We start from the raw sequence: 22,725 nt of genomic DNA, 5'->3' as shown, positions 1-22,725 counted from the left end.
TTTGTTATGTTTTTCACCAGCTTCTAAAGTATTACCCATAAAAACTGTATTTCTGTCTCCTTTAATTAGAGAGATATTCTGTTTCAAAGAATGTATACATTATTTTGGGACACCCTGTATACATATACTCACGACCAATTGAATTATACATGGCAGTTGTGTTGGGGAGAAGAGATCTTGCCTGTTAGCACAGCGAATGGCATACTTTGGCATTTCACATGACATAGATGTCATCGGATTTTGCACTGATGGTTGGCATGGCAGTCATATAAAGCATGAGAAAGCTATGTGATATCAACACTTTTATCATAACCAGATAATGAATGCTCAGACAATTGGAACGTTCGTATCTCAGGTTGCAAATGTTCTGGGCATTCACAAGATATGGTATAGGTCTATCTTGAGTACCTCAATTCAGAGGAAACACTGGGTTCAGCTGTGACCACTGTTGCAAGAGAAACTGCTATGAGAAGCTGTATGGTACATTGGCTGGGGCTGATGTTGACTATCACTCACACTGCAGGAAATAACTCTTTAAGTCAGTGTAGGACAATAGCAGTTGGTGAGTGACCATACCAACCAGAAATCACCATCTATTTACTGGGTATGAAAGCAACTACTCCACATTTATACCTTTTCTCATCACAGGGTACAAAAAAAAATCATGGGAACAGAATACTGCCAATTGATACTTTAAGCATGGATAAGGGTCATGTAGACTGATGAATTGTGGTACACATTTCTGCAAGTTGTTGGCAGATAAGAGTGCCTTGAAAAGTGCATAGCCTGCTTGCCAACGGGGCACTGTTCATATATGTGCTGGAGATAGCTTGTGGATAATGTAGGATGAAAGGGGCCCCTTGATGTGTAGCTTAAATGTATCAGCAGTGAACAATACCAAAACCAGCTGTCTGATCCTGTGCATCCATTTGTATCATAACAGGACCCAGCAGGTAACCTGTACATTTAGCAAGACGATGCACCACACACCATTCTTGAATTGTGTAAGAATGGTTTGGCGAACAATGTTTGGATGGGGTGTTGGGTGGAGCTGCTATTGAGCATACTGGAGACACCATCAGGAGTAACGTTCGTATATTGCATTCAGATGTGACCAGTCTCTGTGAATTGTTGGCATTGGTTGAATGGTCATCGATCAGGATGTATCTTGTGATGTGCATGCCACCACCGTGATGCCAAAAGGGAGTATTGTTCATAAAGGTTAAAAAATACGCTTCGAAGTGGTTTACCATTTAGCCTTCCTGATTGTGACTGTTCTTATTAAAAATTTATTAACATAAATCAGTGTTTACCCCTTAAGTAGGAAATATTTGCACTGCTTTTAGTCTAATGTAACCATTTATCACACTTGTGTGGTATTTGCATATGACCCATGCTCTACCAAGTTCTTATACTATCGGAATCCAGCTATGGATATCAGTTATGCCAGATTGTAACATAAATTTTTATGTACCAGGAAACGTAAGATGACTGGTGAATCTAGGAGATGGGTGGTGAAGATAATAGTGTTCCCTTCCAGACCGAGGACATTTATATTTTTATAATAATAATTGTGCCTGTAGGTTGTGTCAGCAGTCTGTCTATTTTTACAGTTCAGGAAATTAAAGATGCAAATTGTTCATATTTCAGCTAGTTAAATACTGTAGAATATTCTGTTTAGACTATTGAATTTGAAGACCTTAGATAGGGAACCCTCCCTTTAACCATGAACAATGCCATGGTGAGGAGACTTGCATGCAGCTAAACCTTAAGTGTAGTAGTGTCAGTGGGGTATTTGAGGAGAGTCCAGACTAATACATGCTTTCCGAAGATGGGCAGCAGCCTTTTCAGAAGTTACAGGCACAGTTCACCGCATCGTTAACTAATGTGGCCCTTTAACATTAGCCAACATGGCCTTGCTATGTTAGTACAGTAATATAGCTGAGAGCACGGAGAAATAACAGCCATTATATTCCATAAAATTCTGGCATTCTGAAGTTCAGAATGTGGATAACTTAATCAGATAAGTAGAGTAGAGTAACTGAAAAGAGAAGTACGTGAACCAAAGTGTGAGGTATAGTGGGGATGAAGTCTCATTTACACTGGAGTTCGCCAATGTTCACTACTGTTGGCTTGTATCTTTGAACAAGCATTTATGTGGGAGGGAACAGAAAAGAATAATCAGCACACAGAATGAAACACTACATAGTTAGAAACACAATGCAAAACTTTAATATATTCAGAGAGGATTATTTTGCATGGTGAGCGCACTGTTTTTGATGAAATATACAAATTGGCACAGGAAAAGACTAATTTGTTGTCTGGATTTGTTTGTAAGTGGGAAACAAGTTGTTGTAGCACGGTCATTACTGAATTGCAACTCCAGCTTCCCTTTAGCTTTATTGTCAGACTTTGCACATGGAGGGAGTTGACAAAAACAAAGGAATGCCAAAAATGCAGTACATTACCATGCCTAATACGGTGCAGGAGAACTATTGGCATTCTAAACAATTTCTAGTTGTTTCAGAATGGATAACTGTAGGTTTTGCATGGTTTTCAAGGGAATCTTAAGTCATTCTTCCTGAAAAATAGTGGCAAGTCCAGGTAACAATTATGGAAGGGGATAGCGATTGTACACCCTGCTCTCCAAAGTTGACCACAAAGGCTAAATAGTATGTCCGGTGAGAGGTGCCCAAGGGAGATGTGACAATTTATCCTCATGCATACAAAGCCAGTCCTGGATGATGCAAGCTCTGTGAACAGGCCACCTGTCATATTGGAATACAGTACCACCATTGGAGAACAAGTGTTGTAAAATGGGACGGACCTGGTCAGCCAAACTGATCACATAATCCTTGGCAGTAATGTGACCTTGCAGAGTAACTGTTGGACTCATGGAATACCACAATATGGCTGTCCAAGTCATCACTGACCTCCCACCATGTTTCACTTCTGTGATGTACTGTTGGCCAGAAGTTGGAAACAGTGTGAAACAAGACTCTTCCAACCAAATGACTTCCTTCCATTGCTGCATAACCCAGATTTTGTGGCTTCGAAACCATGTTTTCCTGTTATGGGCATTTGCACCACTGATGAAGGGTTCTGGAATTCCAGCTCACCCTGCAGTTCCATGCTTAGGAAGTTTCCTTCATGTTGTTTTGGTGCAGACAGAGTTCGTGAGTGCAACATGCAGTTCTGCAGTGACTTCTGTGGCTTTGTTCTCTTCCTTTTCTCCACAACCCTCTTGAAGGCTGTTCATCACTATCACTCAGCACACACTTTCATATATGGTGTGACTTAGCGGTTGATGTTTTGCAGCTTTCCCTGTATGTGGTATAAATCTTTGATACTGTGGCTCTTGAAGCACCAAAAACTTTGGGTCCCTTGGTCATGGAAGCATCCACTGTATGAGCACCAACAATTTTCCCACATTTGAATTCACTTAGCTTGAACCAAATGTACTCACAACTACACAAAACAGTGTTCTGACCACAACTTAGACTTGCAATGTGTTGAAGACATTTACAGGTGCCGGTTGTAGTCGTATATAGCAGCACAGGTTTCAAGTGTGGCCGGTATCTCCTTTTATGTTCAGGTATGCATTTCACATCATAGTTAAGTGTTTTTTGTTCAGTCCCTATACAACAGTTGGCACTTTTTGGTGGCTTCTCATTACCATTGAGGAGCAAATTTAATAGCAGAACCCCAATTACTGATGGTAAACACCACCTGAAGAAAAGCTAGCACTTTCTCTTTGGTTGGCAACTGGAGACACTTACAGTAGTGCCTGTTTCACATTTCGATAAGCTACTGTATTTCAGATAGTTTCTGATGTGTGCAGTGATATAGGCAAACCATATTGAGGGTTTTATTGAATTTTGTATAGGGAAGATAATATCGATAAAATATGATTAATGATATCTGAAATATACATACAAACTGCCGCATAGGCTACGTAATAAAATCTGCTGTGTAGTTTGTTAGAGAGCAGATACTGTGATTTCAGGAAAATCATTTATCTTTATCATAAAAAATTGCTAACATAAGTGATACACCGGCCATATAATTACAGCTACCACAAATATTTTTAGTTTTAATCAGCATAATAGATACGTATTCACACTTCTTTACTTTCAAAGAAATTTTTTATGCTCTCTCCTTTTTAAGAAAATAAAAATACAAGGCGTGTGCTTATTCACTCTGCTTATGTCTGATGCAAGCATGTAATGAATTTATCACCTTTCTCGCATTCCCAGATGGGCCTTTCAGTGCTTTGGCAATTTTCTTCCAGTCATATTTCCTTTCATTCAGAATTTTGCAGAAGCACCTATATTATCTGTAGTTTTCTGTTAGTGACATTATGTCCTCTTCAGATGGCTCCATCACTCATGTTGCTCATTTCAATAAGAGAAACAGAGATAGGACAGCAGAACACGAACTTCCTTTGATGCCCCAGTAAAATGCTGGCAACCAACAGAACATGAGTGAGGACCAGCAAATGCTCACACTCACCTACCATTTATAACAGAGAGAATTCTTTCTCTGATGACCATTCACTTGTGTTTAGTCTGGTGTAACCTGCCTTTAGTGAAGTGCAGTTGCAGAAAGAACAGGATGTCTGTTCAGATGAATACAACATATATAAATATAAAATCAAATAGGGATAATGCAGGAATAAATTTACCAATGAACAAGAAAATATAAATGCTTATGAACTACTATGAAGAGCATAATGAAGAGATAACAGCTAAGATAAGCCCAAAGCCTTAGCACCACAGCAGTAAAGGTATAAGTGTCTACTAGTTCTCTTGATAACAGAGAGGTTGAAAAGAATGTTTGGCATGTTAAGATTGACAAAAACTTAATTTGGATGTGTTACTGGAATTTGGTAGTGGGAAAAGAAAGAAGAAAAAGTAGGTGAAGAACATAATCTGGAGGAAACTAATGAAAGAGAAGGTTACTGATAGAAACTTATCTGGAGCACAGTTTAATCATTGCAAACATTTGGTTTCAGAATTTTGAAGGAAGAATGTGTACACGGAAGAAACCTGGAGAGATCACAATGTTTCAGATAGATTACATAATTGCAAGACAGAGATTTTAAAACTACAAAACATTTCTAGGAGGAGATGTGGATGTTGACCATACTTTGTTAGTTCTGAAATACAGAGTGAAGTTGTAGAAATTGCAAAAAGGAGCTAAATGAAAAAAGATTTGGAGAAGTTGAAAGAACCAGAGACTATTGAGAGTTTCAAAGGGAGCATTAGGCAGTGATCTACTGATATACGAAGTGAAAACATTCAAAGAAGAATGAATAGCCGTGGGTGATGAAACATTGAAGACAACAGAGGAATAACTAAGCAAAAAGACAAGCAGAAATCCTTGGGTGATATTACATTAATTGATGAAAGGAGAAAGTATAAAAACACAGCAACTGAAGCTAGCAAATATAAAAGAATAAAAATAAACCCCACTAAAAGAATAAACTGAACTGAAAAGAATGGCAAAGCAGGGTTGACCAGAAGAGAAATACAAAACTGTGGATCTGTAGGGAGCTTGGTATAGGAAAAATTAAAGAAACTTTTAAAGAAGAGAAAATTTTGGATGGCACGCTATTACTAAGCAAAGAAGGGAAGGCCAAAAGATGGAAGCAATGTATAAAGAAAATAAACTTGATAACAACATTATGGGAAGAGAAGAGGAAGCAGATGAAGATGCACTGTGTGATACATTATTGTGGAATGAATTTGGTGAAATGCTGAAAGATGTGTAAAGGCTTGTGGAATAGATGTAATTTCTTTAGGATTATTGAGGTCCTTAGGAGAACCAACATTACAAAACTGTTTCACCTGATATTCAGGATATGAGAGACAGATGAAATCTCAAACATCAAGAACAAAGCGAGAATCCGAATACAAAAAACCCAGGAACAGACAGGTGTGTTTCCAAATTGTCAGTTGAATAAGGAGTAGTTGCAAAATACTATCAAAATAATCTACAGAAGAATACAATGAATCGTAGCAGTTTACATAGAGAGAGAGGAGGATGGGTGAGATGAGGTTGGGCTGTGGAGGAATGTAGAAACACCAGAGACAATACCAACTATACAAACTATATTAGAATATGACAATGAAAACAATCAATTTTTCACAAAATAATTTAATTGAATAGATAAAACATCTACTCACCAAGTGGTGGCGGAACACACACATAAAAGGAGGTTGTAATTGGGCTAGCTTTTGGAGCCAGTGGCTCCTTCTTAAGGCAGAAGGATTAAAGGAGAAGGAAGAGGGGTGAAGGGAAAGGACTGGAGAGGTCTAGGAAGAGGGGTAGATTTCGGGAAAGTCACCTAGAACCTCAGGGTGGGGGAGACTTAACATGTGGGATGAGAAGGAAAGACTGATTGTTGGGGACTGCATCAGACAAGATTTGAAAACCTGAGAACTCAAAGGTGGAAGACAGGTTAATATGCAAGACAGAAATTACTGCTTAATCATCACGCATGAGTTAATAAGAATGAAAAGCTAAGAGCATCATTGTATATAACAGAGGTGGGAGGGGGGCAGTGGAAAATAGGCAGGTAAGACAGTGAAAGGTGCAGGAAACTAAAACAGAGTGAAGAAAAGAGTAGTTACTGTGAAGAAATGTTGGGGCAGAAGAAATTAATGTAAATGGGTGGGTGACAAGAACCAAGGACATGATGTAGCGCTAGTTCCCCCCTGCGGATTCCTGAGAAACTGGTGTCTTGGGGGAAGAATCCAGATTGTGCACATGGTGAAACAGGTGCTGAGGTCACGAATGCCATGTCGGAGAGCATGCTCTGCAACAGGATATTGCATGTTGCCAGTATCCACCCTCTGTCTATGCTCATTCATTGTAACTGATAATTTGATGGTAGTCATGCTGATGTAAAAGACTGAATAGTGTTTACATAACAGCTGGTATACGACATGTCATTTCACAGGTGGATCTCCCTTTGATAGTATATGTTTTACCAGTTACAGGGCTGCTATAAGTGATGGTAGGAGGTTGCATAGGGCAAGTCTTACAATGGGGATGGTCACAGGGCTAGGAGCCATAGGGTAGGGAGACAGGTTCAGAAGGAGCATAGAGCCTGGCAAGGATATTTCGGAGATGGGAGGGTGACGAAAAGCTATTCCAGGTGTGATGGGCAAAATTTCAAACAGAATGGATCTCATTTCAGGGCATGATTTTAGGAAGTCATGGCCCTGTCGAAGTAGCTGATTAATACATTCCAGACCAGGTGGCCCACGAAACCTGCTTTTGAACTAGGCTGGTGGGGTAATTATGTGCAGTGAAGGCTGAGGTGAGAATGGTGGTATATTGCTGTAAAGAGTCTGCATCCAAACAAATATGTTTGCCTCAGATGCCATGGTTGTATGGGAGGGAATGTTCAACATGGGAAGGATGGCAACTGTCAAAATGTGTACTGCTATTTGTTGGTAGGTTTAATGTGGATGGAAGTGTGTAGCTGGTGTTCAGTGAGGACAAGATCAACGTCAAGGAAAGTGGCGTGGGATTCGGAATAGGACCATGTGTAATTTAATTGTGAGAAGGTATTCAGAGATTCCAGGAATTTTAACAGTTCAGCCTCACCATGAGTGAGAAGGTAGAATGAGAAAATGTAATCCCACATTTCTTGTATTAATAGCTTTAGAAAGTTTTTTACAGTTGACTTGAATGCATTATTTGAAATTCTAAATTTATCAGGGGAAAAATATGGGAAGTGAAAGATTAATTAACTTGAACTTGTACAGAAAACAAACTGCAGTTTTTAAGAGTCATAGGACATGAAAGGGATTTTATAATTGAGCATATCCTTGTACATGGAGCAAATAGTGAAGGAAACCAAGGGTAAGCTACTGAAAGGAATTGCAGTTTTCAGAGAAGAAAAAATTCTGTGGTGTTCTGATGGCATAGAAATTCTTACACCAAGGGACTTAAGAGATCAGTTGAACAGCACGTTAATGTCTTGCAGATAAGTTATAAGATGACATCAACGAAAGCAAAAGAAGGGGAACAGAATGTATTTGAATTAATTCAGGCGATGTGTGGGGAATGCTTCTAAAAGTAATACATGGGTTTGCTGTTTGAACTGCAATATAATTGATAATGACTTAAAGCAGAGAAGATATAAAACACAGACTGGGAATAGCAAGAAAATTTCTGTTGAAAAAGAAAAAAAAAAATGTAACATCAAATATAAATTTAATTTTGAGGGAGTCATCTTTGGAAGACTATCTGTAGTGCAGCATTCTGCGGAAGAGAACTGTGGACAACACACAGTATTGCAAAGAAGGCAATAGAGCTTTTCCAGGTATATGTTACAGTAGAGTGCTGAATTTTAGATACATTCATTGGATAACTAAAGCAGAGATGCTCCATTGAACTGTGGAGAAACGAACTTTATGAATAAACTACATGAAAATAAGGGATGAGTTATTAAGACACTTGCCATGGCATCAAGGAACAGTTAATTTGGTAATGGAGGAATCTGTGAAAGATAAAAAGTATATAAGAAAACCAAAGCTTGAATTCAGTAAGCTGCTTCAAGTGAATGTTGGAAGAAGTATTTATGCAATGATAAAGAGACTTGTACAGTTTGGACTAACATGGATAGTTGCATCAAACCTGCTGTCAGACTGAAGACAACATAAACTACAAAGCAACCACAGGTAATTCAATAAAGGAAATGTGAATTCTGACTACTTTTGTTAAGAAAGGATATGCATATGGCACAGAAAACACGATATCCCCTATCATATTAGAAATTATACTTTGCAAGCAGACAGTGTGTTCTCTTCTGTACGTACTCATTCTCAGTGTGTAGTCATTACATTTACTTTGTGTTTAATGTAACTCACTATTTTCATTTGACATCATTGAAAGATTAAATAGTTGATTACATGCTGGTTTTATGATAGTTATGCATTCACATGTTATAGGTTCGGTAATAAAAAATGCCAAACAGTATTAGTACCTGGGATAATAGCAATTTGTGGGGTTTCTCCGTAATTGGCGTAATATTCTGGGAATGTAACCTGACATTGTAATAATTAAAAAAAAAATCTTAGTGGAATTTGAGATCCACAGTGCATCAAGGAACACATGTGCAGTGTAAAAATCTTTTAACAAGGCAAATTGTAATATGCATGAGAGGAAGTCACTGTTCACTGCAGGAAAGGAGTACAGAAGAAGAGATAAACTCAGAAAATAATACAAGAGGAAGACACAACACAAAGTGGGAGGAGAAGAGAAAAAAGAGATATATGATTGAGATAGAACAAGAGGGCGGGGGAGGGGGGGGAGAAGGGAGGGATGGAGGGGGGGGGGGAGAGAGGGAGGGAGAGAGAGAGAGAGAGAGAGAGAGAGAGAGAGAAAGAGAGAGAGAGAGAGAGAGAGAGAGAGAGAGAGAGAGAGAATTATTTTGTACAAATATCAAGCCCAAATGGAACATCTGGTCTGTATTGTTTAGGCTTAGGTCCCCATTTCCACCTCTGAAACGTAGGCAATTGTGTGCGCTTGAGTCAAATTTGACAGATGCTGCTTTAGTACCTAATAATATCTCCTAATAAGAACAATATGATGGGTTCTTCAACTAGGAAGCCTTCAGTCCAGAACCCGACAGAAATTGTTTGTAAATCATTGCAAGTTTCTGCATGATTTTAATAATGGAGTGTTCATGCTAAAAACTGAAATGTACAGTTTTTTTTCACTTTTTTACAATATCATAAAAAGGCCTTGCAAATGCTAAATGTCTTATCATTCATAATTAGTTTCTAATATTGGTTTTCGAACTTGTTTTAGACTGTTGCAAAACAAACGGAGGTAATACAAAAACTTCAGTCTGAAAGAGACAGGTATTGCCTAAAAAATGAAGCTCTGCAAGAAAAACTTTCTGATTTACAGAATCAGCTTGAAGTAAGTTAATTCTTTTATTGATACGTAAGTATTACATGTTATTAATGTATACAGGTGGCTTTATTTTCTTTATTGGTGTTGTTTAATACATTTTATGCACATTTTACTTTCACTTTCCTTCCATATCTTAAAAAGGGCTTGCAAATGCTATATATCTTCTTATTCAATGTGTTATCTTCTAACACTGGCTTCCAAACTTGTTTTAGACTGTTGCAAAACAAAAGGAGTTAATACAAAAACTTCAGTCTGAAAGAGACAGATACTGCCTAAAAAATGAAGCTCTGCAAGAAAAACTTTCTGATTTGCAGAATCAGCTTGAAGTAAGTTAATTCTATTATTTATACATATTGTATTGTATTTTATTAGTGTATACAGGTGGATTTATTTTCTTCATACACATTTTTCAGGATAAATGTATGGAAAACGGTGTTCTTGAGCAACTTCAGACAGAAAAAGATTACTATAAGAGAGAATATGAGAAACTAAGGGAAAAACAAAGTAATGCTGATGCTGAAACTGCAAGTGTAAGTTTTGACCAAAATATTTGATTTTCTTAATTTTCTTGTTTGCCTACATTTATATTTCTTCTTGTGAAAGTGTGATAGTTTATGGTAGTAATTTTTCTACTGTTAAATTGAAAGTTATAGATAGAAGCAGGTAACCAGAGTTCACATTTAATAACTCCTGGAAGGCTTTTGTACATTCTGATACTATAATTTAATAAATGAGATGTAAATATACAGCATTCTTTTAGGTAAGTATGATGCGATTTTCATGTTAGATACACTGTTTATTTTGCAATACCTCAGTTTTGGTGAAAAAATGTTATTTGCATATTGAGATGCCTATGAGGGCTACAGAAAATACCAACTGGTTTTATTTCATCATTCTATACAGGCAGATGTACTATGGAAATACCCAGTCATAATTCACCATTTCAGTCACAGCTGCAAGAAAACATCAGTGACTGCAATCAGGTTCAACTGCCAGAGATAATCTTCAGAAGTATAAACATAAAATGAAAAGCTTCCATCTCTCATGTAAAAAGAAAAACTTGGTCAGCAGTACACTGCAAGCAACATCCAGTGCCAAACTTGGTATCAGTGGTTGAAGTTGACAGTCCACATACTTGTTTTTGAGGAAGTGTTGATGTAAGCTTTGTCTTTATCAACTTGAGTTTTTCAAAACTCATTTCACCTCTAGCTACTGATATAGTTAGGAGTACTTATAAACTTATAAAAGTATTGGGAAATACGTCATTGCTTGTTGTAATATAAGACAATGAGCTTTGTGGAGAACTTTCAGCAGGAAGAATGGACACAAAGATCAAAACTTCATAGCTTAATTCCTTCATGACTCTCTTAACACATTCTCAAGGACTATGCATGCAGCTTTGTTTTCCACCATTAAACATTTGCAGATGATCAGTATCATATAGAAACATAAGCTCTTACTATCACTGTCTATAAGCTCAAATCGAGCAGGATTTGTACCTTACCCACTAAGGTCTCCTGACAGTTCTCTGTATTTTACTGTCTGGGGTGAGTGAAGTGAAGTGATACATTTGAAAGGCTGGAGCAGTAAACTGACTGGTCATGTCAAGATGTAGATATGATCGAGGGTTGTTGGAAAGAATTCATAATTCACAGCAGAGATGAATATCGTATTGCATCTAAACGTGAGAGTGACAGGTGAAGCACTTGCTTCAACAGGTACATGTACACAGTAAATCCTAACACATAACATTCTGAAGCAATATTGTATTTCTTGTTAGTAGGCCATGAATGAAATTCTGTTCCAGTTATATGTACACTTAATCGTAAAGTTAAATTTGTATAAACTAGAAAATTACTTCATATTGAAGTTAGTTGTGGCTCATAACCACACAAACAACTTATTTGATTTGGAATAATTTTACCCTTCATAAGGTGTAGGCTTTCACGGCCAGTGTCATCATTAGTTAAAACTTCCAGGCTGAGAGACCGTGGTCAATCTGTAAAACTACTTCTTCCTGACGTATCGTTGCCTACTGCGGATAACGTCTTCTGAGTTGAGGTAACGACTGGTTGCCAGGCCTTGGAGGTCCCTTTTATATTTAGTGCATAGGGAGCACCACCATATGTCACATGGGGCCAACAGTAAGTCTCTCTTACTAATGTCATTATTCTAGATTGAAGGTAATCTGTTGTCACATCGTTGATGCAAAGTTGACCACCATATCTTGTCTAAATTTAACATTCCTCATTTCTATTAAAATTTTTGTGATGTTTCCGAATCTTTATAGCTTTTCTATAAAGAGAGCAATGGACAGCAAAATTTTTGGATGTATCAGTAATTAAATTGGCAGATGGGAGTCTAGGGCATAAAGTGTATAGCAAAGATACACACACTGCCCATTACCTGCATAAGAATTTGAACTGTCATCCCAGGCAGAAGAGAGTGTCATTAAAACATTGGTGGACAGAGCTAATAAGATCTGTGAGCCAGTTTATTTGCAAGATGAACTAAATCATTTGTGAATGGCTTTTAAGGGAAATGGATATGCTGACAATGAGACATATCAAGCACTTCATCCCAGAAGAAAAGTGTCTGATGACATTAAGCAACAACTACTGTCAACTCGAAAAGTTTTTCTTCCATTTATTCACAATATTATGGACCATATTGGGAAACTTCTGGCCGAGTTTCAAGTTGAAACAATCTTTAGACCCACCAAGAAAGTTAGTGAGTGTTTAAGATTGGTGAAAGACACACGACACCCCTTAGGAACTCCTGGGGTGTATAAAGTTTCGTGTAGCTGTGGGAAGGTTTATATTGGAAGAATGAAAAGAAGTGTCAATACCTGCTTAACAGAACACGAAAGGAACTGTTGACTAGGACATACGGACAAATCAGTTGTAGTGGAACATCTTTTTAAAGACAGTGCTCATGAAATAAAATTTAGTGAGACGAGCATGCTAGCCAGGACATTGCATTATTATGCATGTATGTATAGGGGAGCTATAGAGATTTAGAAACACCACAATAATTTTAATAGAAAAGAGGAAGGCTTAGAGTTAGACAAGAAATGGCAGCTGACTTTGCACCGACGGTGTGACAATCAATTACCTTCAGTCGAGAATAATGACATTAATCAAAGATAAACTTACAGTCAGCACCACGTGATGTATGGTGGTGCCCTGTATGCGATCTATATAAACGGGATCTCCATGGCCTGGCAGCCAGTTGTTGACTCACCCCAGAAGATGTTGGTCACAGTTTGCAACAAAATGTCAGGAAGTAGTAGTTTTACAGATCGAACACAGCCTCTCAGTCCAGAAGTTTTGATTAATGGATTTTACTTCTATTATTGTATATTTTTGCCCTTGTTAGTTTTCATTTCTAATTATGACAGACCTTATAGACAAATTTCCTTTCAGGTTTATGTTCCAAATGACCACTTGCATTGCTTCTGCCTTAAACCAGCCCTGCATAAGCTATATGTATACTAGAGCAGGCTCACAAGTGTCCCACTCCTTTCCTATGTCTCCTTCCCAGTTGTCTACCTCCCTTTCCCCCGCCTGTCACATTCCTCTCTGACCCCACCCAATATGACTCCTCACTCTACACGGCTGCAGTGCTGAGACAGTGTTGAAATGTGTGTTTGTGCTATTTTTGTCAGTCTGTTAGTTCAGATGGAAGACACTGTCTGGAAGCTTAGCAGTGATTTCAGTTTTGTTTATGGGTTTTTCGGCTGCTTAATGCTTCAATTTTATTATGGGTGGTTATTGTAACTCATTCCATTTCAAGAAGTAGCTACAGTCATTTTTGCAAAGCATCACCCAGTTTGTCATATGTTGGGGAGCACAATTAAGTTGAAATTTATGTGCAAACAGACATTTTTTTTGTATGTTTGGTTAGACCAATACTCCGCACATAGAGGAGACACTGAGTGACAGGGAGACACGTTTAAAAGTGGCCTAAGCTATTACACAAAGTTCTCTATCAAATTTAGAAAAACTTGGGCACATGCATGCACGATGGCCACTACTGTCTCCTGGTGCTGTGGCCTGACTTCATTGAGTAGTGATGCCGACTGTGATGTGAAGTGGGGATACAAAACAGGCATGGAGCAGGGATTGGGAGGGCTGGCAGGGTAGGGGTGGGAGAAGATGCTGTAGCTCTGTCTGTGGGACTGTGCAGGAACGTGGCAGGGGCAGGATGGTGGCTTGCAGGTGCATCAATGGATACTGTGCGGCAGAGGAGGGGGAGGGGGTAGAGGAGAGAAGTAGAGAAGGGGAAAGGAATATGCAGGTATGCTGGAGCCATAGAACACACGTGGGAGACTGGAATAGGAGTAAGGAAGGGTGTAAGACAGGTGGAGTACAGGGACTAGGTAAGGTTGATGCTAGGAGGGTTATGGGAATAAACAATGTTGTAGGGAGAGTTCCCAGCTGTGGTATTCAGAAAGGCTTGTGTCGTAGAGAAGAACCTAGAGGGCAAAGGGCTAGAAGCACAGTCCTCAAAGTTGAACAGTCCATGTTGTGCAGTCTGCTCGACAACATGTCTTCTCTTGGCCACAGTTTGACAGAGACTGTTCATGCAGACTGGCAGCTTGTTAGTGATAATGTCCACATAGAATCCATAGGATACATCCTCCCACTACGACCTACTACAATCCTGTCATAGGCATTTTGTACCGCATCAAAGGCAGTACCAACTGTGAAGAAAGCAATGCAGTCACCAAGATAGGTGCTACCTCTGTGCATCTTAGCTTTGCATACTTGTAAAAGTGTGTGTGTGTGTGTGTGTGTGTGTGTGTGTGTGTGTGTGTGTGTGTGTGTGTGTGTGTGACTTAAGTTTCAAAAGTTTGTAGAGAAGCATTCTGCAGCAAGACTGGCATTCCTTAGCAACAGACCACACAGTTTTCAAAAACCTATTTTTGTATATTAGAATGTTTCATCATCATTAAATGAGGCCTTACAAGTTTATAAACTATAAGAAATCACCAGTCAATGTCTCCTATGATCTATCCAAGGTAATTGATTTTGAATATCAGTAGATACTCTTAGAAAAGACCTACCATTATGAAATCGTAGGACCTGCTGGTAATAGTTGAAATTGTACCATCAAGACAGAAAGCAAATGATAGTTCTTGATGTCTCAGATAGGCACTGTGGTGGTCAGTATATCACCAACTAACATTGTCTGATGTCAGTGACATACTCAAAGAATTATATCCTGATTCACTATTAACTACCTCTTGATAACTCTTTGAAACTGAAGTGGTTTTAGTCATGTCAAAAAACATTTAAAAGAAAACAGAAGACATAGGTGCTTCAGATAACAAACAGTTGACAGAACAGATACTCTCTTCCAAATTCCTAGGTATTCACTGTGAACTGAGGTAATAATTTCCTCTTGCCAGTTAGCAAGCTGTGAGAGGCAATATTTGCTTCAAGAACTATCTTCTGGTTTGAAGACTTGCCATCTGTCAATATACTGTACCTTTGTCTTTCATCCAATAAAGTGTTATGGTATAATATTCTTGGTAATACATCGGTTTGAAAGAGAGATTTAACAGTTTTTGAAAGAGCAGTTATGTGAGAAGTTCTCCTATGTGTCAGTACATTTGTTCCATGATGTCTGTGGTCGTAAACAACACTGCACATTATGAGAGAAATTATTTGCCATGATCATAGTACTAAAAAGCAGGCAACTCTCCAGTGTGAAATTAATGTTTTGTTTGATCAAAAGGTATGCAGTTTTAAAATCTTTGACATACTGCCTAGCAGTATGAAATGCATAAAAGGCAATAATCTGTATTGAAATGTAACTTAGGGAAATCCTTGACCTATTTTCATTGTACTATGTAGATGAATACTTTCATGGAAGTAAAATCTAGTAAGGAAATTTCTCTTCGTGTAAACACAGGATTAAGAGATAAATGTTATTACTCAGTGTTTGATGTCAAAATGCTATAAAGGAAAATTCTGGTAATCACTTTCATATCTTGAATAATTCATAATATAATACTGTATCAGTTCTTACCATAACTTTGTAATTGCTTGTATCTTCAGTGTTAAATTTTAGTGGAGAAACAGCGTAACTCAGGTTTGTATTTAAAGTTTAGTTGCATGATTGTTATTGATATTGTGAGTTGGTGTTACAACTACCACATTTTTGTACCATGTATTCACTTGTTCCATATCTCAGTGACTTGCTTGTATTCAAGGATTGGTGAAGTAGATATACTACAAATAAACATATTAACAATTGTCTTGTAGTTTACTAGGTATAGTATGAGGGGCATTTGAAAAGTCCATGTGTGGGGTAAACCTTTTTTATTTTTCGACGTAATCTCCTTTTAGACTTATGCACTTCATCCAATGCTGTTCTAATTTGTTGATCCCTTCCAAATAATAGGAATTGTCCAAGTCTGCAAAATAGCTATTAGTTGCTGCAGTCACCTCCTCGTTTGAATAAATTCTTTGTCCCACCAGCCATTTCTTCAAATTGGGGAACAAAAAGTAGTCCAAGGAGCCAAGTCTGGAGAACAGGGGGGATGTGAAACAAGTTTGAATCCTATTTCCATTAATTTTGTGACCACAACTCCTGAGGTGTGTGCTGGTGCATTGTCGTGATGGAAAAGGACTTTTTTGCAGTCCAATCGGCGGCGGTTTTCAAACAGTCCAATAACGATGAATAATATGCACCTGTAATAGTTTTACCCTTTCCAGATAATCAGTGAGGATTATCCCTTGCGAATCCCAAAAGACAAAACCATAACCTTTCCTGCCGAAGGAATGGTCTTCACCTTTCTTGGTGCAGATTCTCCCTTGGTAACCCATTGTTTAGATTGTTGTTTGGTCTCAGGGGTATAGTAGTGTGTCAATGTTTCATCTACAGTGACAAAATGACACTTAAAGTCTTGCGGATTCTTCCTGAACAGCTGCAAACCATCCTTGCAACACTTCACACAATTCCGTTTTTGGTCAAACGTGTGCAATCGCGGAACCCGCCTTGTGCTGTCTTGCGGATAGCTTTCTCATGTCCAAATGTTTATGCAAAATATTATGTACCCGTTCATTTGAGATGCCCACAGCACTAGCAATCTCGCGCACCTTAACTGTTCTGTTATCCATCACCATATCATGGATTTTATCAATGATTTCTGGATTCGTAACCTCCACAGGGCGTCCAGAACGTTCAACATCACTTGTGCCCATATGGCCACTCTGAAAATTTTGAAACCACTTATAAACTCTTGTAATCAAAGGTGCAGAGTCACCGTAATGTTTCTCAAGCTTCTCTTTAGTCTTCTGAGGTGTTTTGCCTTTCATAAAGTAATGTCTAATCACCACACAAAACTCTTCTTCGTCTGTTTTTTGACAATCATTCGACTTCCTTGATTCACAAAAATGCCAAACACAAAGAAATAGACCATTATGGCTGAAACTTGGTGTGCGTTCTTTCCAAAGATGCTACTAACTAAACATGACCTTGATATGTGCCAATGGTGCCATCTCTTGGGCTTTGCACGGACTTTTCAAACGCCCTCCGTTTCTGTATCTACACTCCTGGAAATTGAAATAAGAACACTGTGAATTCATTGTCCCAGGAAGGGGAAACTTTATTGACACATTCCTGGGGTCAGATACATCACATGATCACACTGACAGAACCACAGGCACATAGACACAGGCAACAGAGCATGCACAATGTCGGCACTAGTACAGTGTATATCCACCTTTCGCAGCAATGCAGGCTGCTATTCTCCCATGGAGACGATCGTAGAGATGCTGGATGTAGTCCTGTGGAACGGCTTGCCATGCCATTTCCACCTGGCGCCTCAGTTGGACCAGCGTTCGTGCTGGACGTGCAGACCGCGTGAGACGACGCTTCATCCAGTCCCAAACATGCTCAATGGGGGACAGATCGGGAGATCTTGCTGGCCAGGGTAGTTGACTTACACCTTCTAGAGCACGTTGGGTGGCACGGGATACATGCGGACGTGCATTGTCCTGTTGGAACAGCAAGTTCCCTTGCCGGTCTAGGAATGGTAGAACGATGGGTTCTATGATGGTTTGGATGTACCGTGCCCTATTCGGTGTCCCCTCGACGATCACCAGTGGTGTACGGCCAGTGTAGGAGATCGCTCCCCACACCATGATGCCGGGTGTTGGCCCTGTGTGCCTCGGTCGTATGCAGTCCTGATTGTGGCGCTCACCTGCACGGCGCCAAACACGCATACGACCATCATTGGCACCAAGGCAGAAGCGACCCTCATCGCTGAAGACGACACGTCTCCATTCGTCCCTCCATTCACGCCTGTCGCGACACCACTGGAGGTGGGCTGCACGATGTTGGGGCGTGAGCGGAAGACGGCCTAACGGTGTGCGGGACCGTAGCCCAGCTTCATGGAGACGGTTGCGAATGGTCCTCGCCGATACCCCAGGAGCAACAGTGTCCCTAATTTGCTGGGAAGTGGCAGTGCGGTCCCCTATGGCACTGCGTAGGATCCTACGGTCTTGGCGTGCATCCGTGCGTCGCTGCGGTCTGGTCCCAGGTCGACGGGCACGTGCACCTTCCGCCGACCACTGGCCACAACATCGATATACTGTGGAGACCTCACGCCCCACGTGTTGAGCAATTCGGCAGTACGTCCACCCAGCCTCCCGCATGCCCACTATACGCCCTCGCTCAAAGTCCGTCAGCTGCACATATGGTTCACGTCCACGCTGTCGCAGCATGCTACCAGTGTTAAAGACTGCGATGGAGCTCCGTATGCCACAGCAAACTGGCTGACACTGACGGTGGCGGTGCACAAATGCTGCGCAGCTAGCGCCATTCGACGGCCAACACCGCGGTTCCTGGTGTGTCCGCTGTGCCGTGCGTGTGATCATTGTTTGTACAGCCCTCTCGCAGTGTCCGGAGCAAGTATGGTGGGTCTGACACACCGGTGTCAATGTGTTCTTTTTTCCATTTCCAGGAGTGTATATTAACAAATATATGATTATAGAATATTTTTACAGTATTATTTTCAGTAATAATGGCTTGCAGATACATGACCATTGACTTTTTCTATTAAAAACAGGAAATAATGTTTCTCATCTGAAAATTAACATCAGATGTAAACTGACTTCCTCCACTCACATCAATATGCACACTTAAATGTAAGAATGTTAATATGAATACTTGTGAACGCTATTTACACCTTGCCTGTGAAGGGCACATACATTGTCAAAGATATGCATTCTGAAGGTGAGATGTGGTCAGTAGCACTCTTTGTACCAAAATGTTTTCTTTTCAATATAGATGCAGAGCCTGAGGCGCAGATTACAGGAACAAGATAAAGAGATAAAAATGTTAGAGATGACAAACAAGGAATTAGCATCAGAAAAATTACATCTTCAGACAAAAATAGATGCTCTTCAGACACGCAGATCGCTAACGCCAACCCAATCTCCTGGATCTCCTACAAACGGGATCTCTGTTCAGGTTTTAGTTTCCATACTTCTTTTTTCTATCAAAATTCACTGAAATCTAGGTATTTGCACCACCTGAGGTAAAAACTGAGACTATACAATGGTTGTCCTTTAAGTTAAATGTTTTTATTATTCAGTACACCTTCTTGTGTCATAAGTTTTCTAAGTGATGCAAGTACGTTGATTTACATACAGTTTGTCTTGGAAATATTTTTTCGTAATGGAATTAATCTTGAATCTATTGTTTATTCATAAAATACTAGTTCTTTGTCCACTATAAGTTTGTTAATACCCCTAAAATGAAAATACATTTGTTATTTTTTGACACATTTCACAGCCTTGTGGATCATTTCACACCTTATATAAAAAATAAATTGTTCTAGATTTGTACTGAATATTTAATAGAGGTAGTTGAATATATTCTTAGGACAGATATTTTAATAGTGATTTGCTGTATGTGTAACATCTCCCTTGCAGAAATGTAAGATATGAAAACCTGTAGGATTCTTGCAAATGTGATGGAATGATTGGCACGCAAAATTAAATGCGATATCGGCCAAGTGCACCTATCATGAAAGAGAATCTTCAGAGACCGAGAGGGTTCCAAACAAACATATTAGCTGCATGAAGCAACCCTAAAAAATACTTCAGTTTGTGATCAGCACTGAATAACATAAACAGTAGTTCTTTCTAGCTTTTCTGCTAGTAGTATACGTCAGAGTAAATGACATACTCTCCAATCAGTGATGCTGCTGTTTTTCTAGTTGTACTAAGTAGCTGCTGTTTGCTTACTAGGACATAATGCTTAAATCATGCATTCATGTACATGTGTGCTTCATCCCTTTCCTCCAATATCCATATGCACACGCAAATGTAAGAATATTGATATGAACGCTATTTAGCTTTCTCTGTGTGGTGCCACATTTCATTGTGTGTATTGTAGTGTAGGGCATTAGCAAACACGTGAGTCCTGTATTGTGGATAATCATATTATTTATAGATTGAGTAATAAAGTAGATTGTTAATTATTTTCAAAAATCTGTAGGTACACAATTTTGCTAACTTTTATTCACTAGTGACTTGTTAAAGATTTTTGTATCAGGGTAAAAATATTGCATTATGAAATTTCACAAGAATGTGAATACTGATTGAAGTTATTCTTACATCTTCTTAAAAATATTTTTATATATTGTCTGCTGCTAATTCTATTATGGAATTCACTTGCTCCTGACTTTTAATGATCAGCAAGAAATAAGATTTTGAATGTTAATGTACTGGGATATGAATGTAAAAATTTAAATGGATCAGGAAGAGGAGTGTGCCAGTTAGAAACATTGAAGACACTTCTCCCACTTCCTCTTTCATTCCGAATTTGAACACACACACGCTCTGTCTCCACAACTGGGCATTGAGGCTGTTTGAGAATTTGTGGAAGGAATTTATCGCAACTTAAAATATTGCAGATACGTTAAATCATATGTGAAGGTGCTCCACCACTGGAATTCCAGGAAGTACTCTTGTTGAGTTCCATAGACACTAAAGGAAGAAAAGAAAGTTGCATAGATTGAAATTTCACACACACATTATATAAAGTACATGATGGAATTAATTAAATATTTGTACTAGTGGACTGAAAATGAAAGAATTTCATGGAATGTTTTGATTTTATGAATTTTTTGGTGTAAATTATTATTTTTTCAATAAAGAAATTTAAAAAGACTAATTAATTATTAGGAGAATCTTTTTAAAAAGTGTAGCTTCTATGTATTCATTTATTTTTGTCATATTTTGTTTGTGTTAAAAACTAAGTACCAATCATCTCTTCATGACTTTTATGATCCTATCAGTCTTCTATCTGATGTTGCTGTATTATTATTAAGAATAATATTTTTATGTTAATTCAATGTAAATACTCTAAATTGGCATAGTCTCACAAATAATGTATTTCAGTAGACGTGCTCTGTCAGAACCTTTTTAAAATATCTTCTTTCTCTTTCCATGTTTATGGTTTTATTTTTATTGTATCCTTATTTGTTTTATGGTTACTGGAAACTGCCTGACTGAGACTTTTTTTCCACGTACTGCAAAAAGCTACAACCCTCCTGTTCTTTATTTCATCTGCAGACTGCTGTGAAACGTCTAGAACATGAAAGAGACTGTGCTAAAGATGATGTAAGACGGTTGCAAGAGGAGAGAGATGCTTTGAGAGAGAGATTAAAGGTATGGTAATAAGCAGTTATTCCATAGCTCTTTTAGTAAAGAACATTTAAATTGGCTTTCGAGGCTTCCCCATTGGATCTGTTGCTAATACACTTCTCAGGTTTGCCGCTTGCTGCCAGATAACAATGTTCAAGACCCCCAATATTTCATTGAAACAACTGTTCAACATCTTCAGCTAGTGATAATTCTGCACCAGCATCAAAATTTATCAGACCAAGAGCAGAAATTATGCATGCATGAGGAGGCACTCACAACTGACTGAGTGGAAGCAGCACTTAATGCCCCCTACCAGGAGCTGAAGAGAGGCACATGCCATGTGCAATGAGAAATGACTGTGCTGCTGAAACTCCAATGGTTAAAAGCTGAATTAACTATGCAATGCGCTGTATAGGATGATAAATTGGGGGGTTCGTGTTTCCCATGTTTAAGTTTAATGGCAGCCAGTGCTAGAATCCATGCAGTGCTTAGTTGAAATCCTGCATCTCTCTTTATAAGACTGTCTGCCATACAGATATATATGGTCTCATTCAAAACACTGTCTTAGAATGACAATGCTGAGGATAAAACTCAAGTTTTCATGTCAAATATGGGATGCTCTATGTTCAGCCAATGCTCTGCTCCCACTGATTAGTCATGTAGATATAGACATGTATGAGATTCTGTACAGTATAGCGTTCTTGCTCTGTGTGACTCGTCTGCCCAGTATAATATTCTCCACACTGGCATGGGATTTTATACATGCCATGTTCTGTAAGGCCAAGATAGTCCTTGACTGAATGTAACAAATTCCTCAATTTTGCTGCTGGTTGAAAAATCCACTTACTGTTGTGTCCATCAAGAATTCTTTCCATTATTGAACATATGCCACAAAAACAAGGCCATTGCAATCAAGTCCCATTGGCTCACTGTCAGTAAAAGACCAATTAAGAATTTCACTGAAATTGTTGAGGAAGCATTTTGAAGTGTAACTCTTACAATTTTCCACAAGATGTCAAGGACAACATGGAGAAACAGAGATTTCTGGGTAAGACACAGTGATGCATATACAGATACATTGTATACTTAGTTCTTATATGTAAATACTCTAGTATACAGT

The 22,725-nt window shown here is 38.8% G+C and overlaps 1 protein-coding gene across 1 annotated transcript in view; it reads left to right on the top strand.

Moving 5' to 3' along the window:
* LOC124622260 (centrosomal protein of 135 kDa) overlaps positions 1 to 22,725 on the top strand; it is a 362,362-nt gene that overhangs the window by 96,416 nt on the left and 243,221 nt on the right. The window contains exons 9-13 of the mRNA XM_047147922.1: positions 9,829 to 9,942; positions 10,149 to 10,262; positions 10,350 to 10,466; positions 19,240 to 19,422; positions 21,534 to 21,629. Of these exons, the coding sequence (XP_047003878.1) occupies positions 9,829 to 9,942; positions 10,149 to 10,262; positions 10,350 to 10,466; positions 19,240 to 19,422; positions 21,534 to 21,629 (624 nt within the window). The remainder of the gene's footprint in view (positions 1 to 9,828; positions 9,943 to 10,148; positions 10,263 to 10,349; positions 10,467 to 19,239; positions 19,423 to 21,533; positions 21,630 to 22,725) is intronic.

The sequence above is a fragment of the Schistocerca americana genome, chromosome 7 (assembly GCF_021461395.2).
Source record: "Schistocerca americana isolate TAMUIC-IGC-003095 chromosome 7, iqSchAmer2.1, whole genome shotgun sequence".
Taxonomy (NCBI): domain Eukaryota; kingdom Metazoa; phylum Arthropoda; class Insecta; order Orthoptera; family Acrididae; genus Schistocerca; species Schistocerca americana.
The sequence above is the reverse complement of the archived record's forward strand: the minus strand, read 5'-3'. Positions and strand labels throughout refer to the sequence as shown.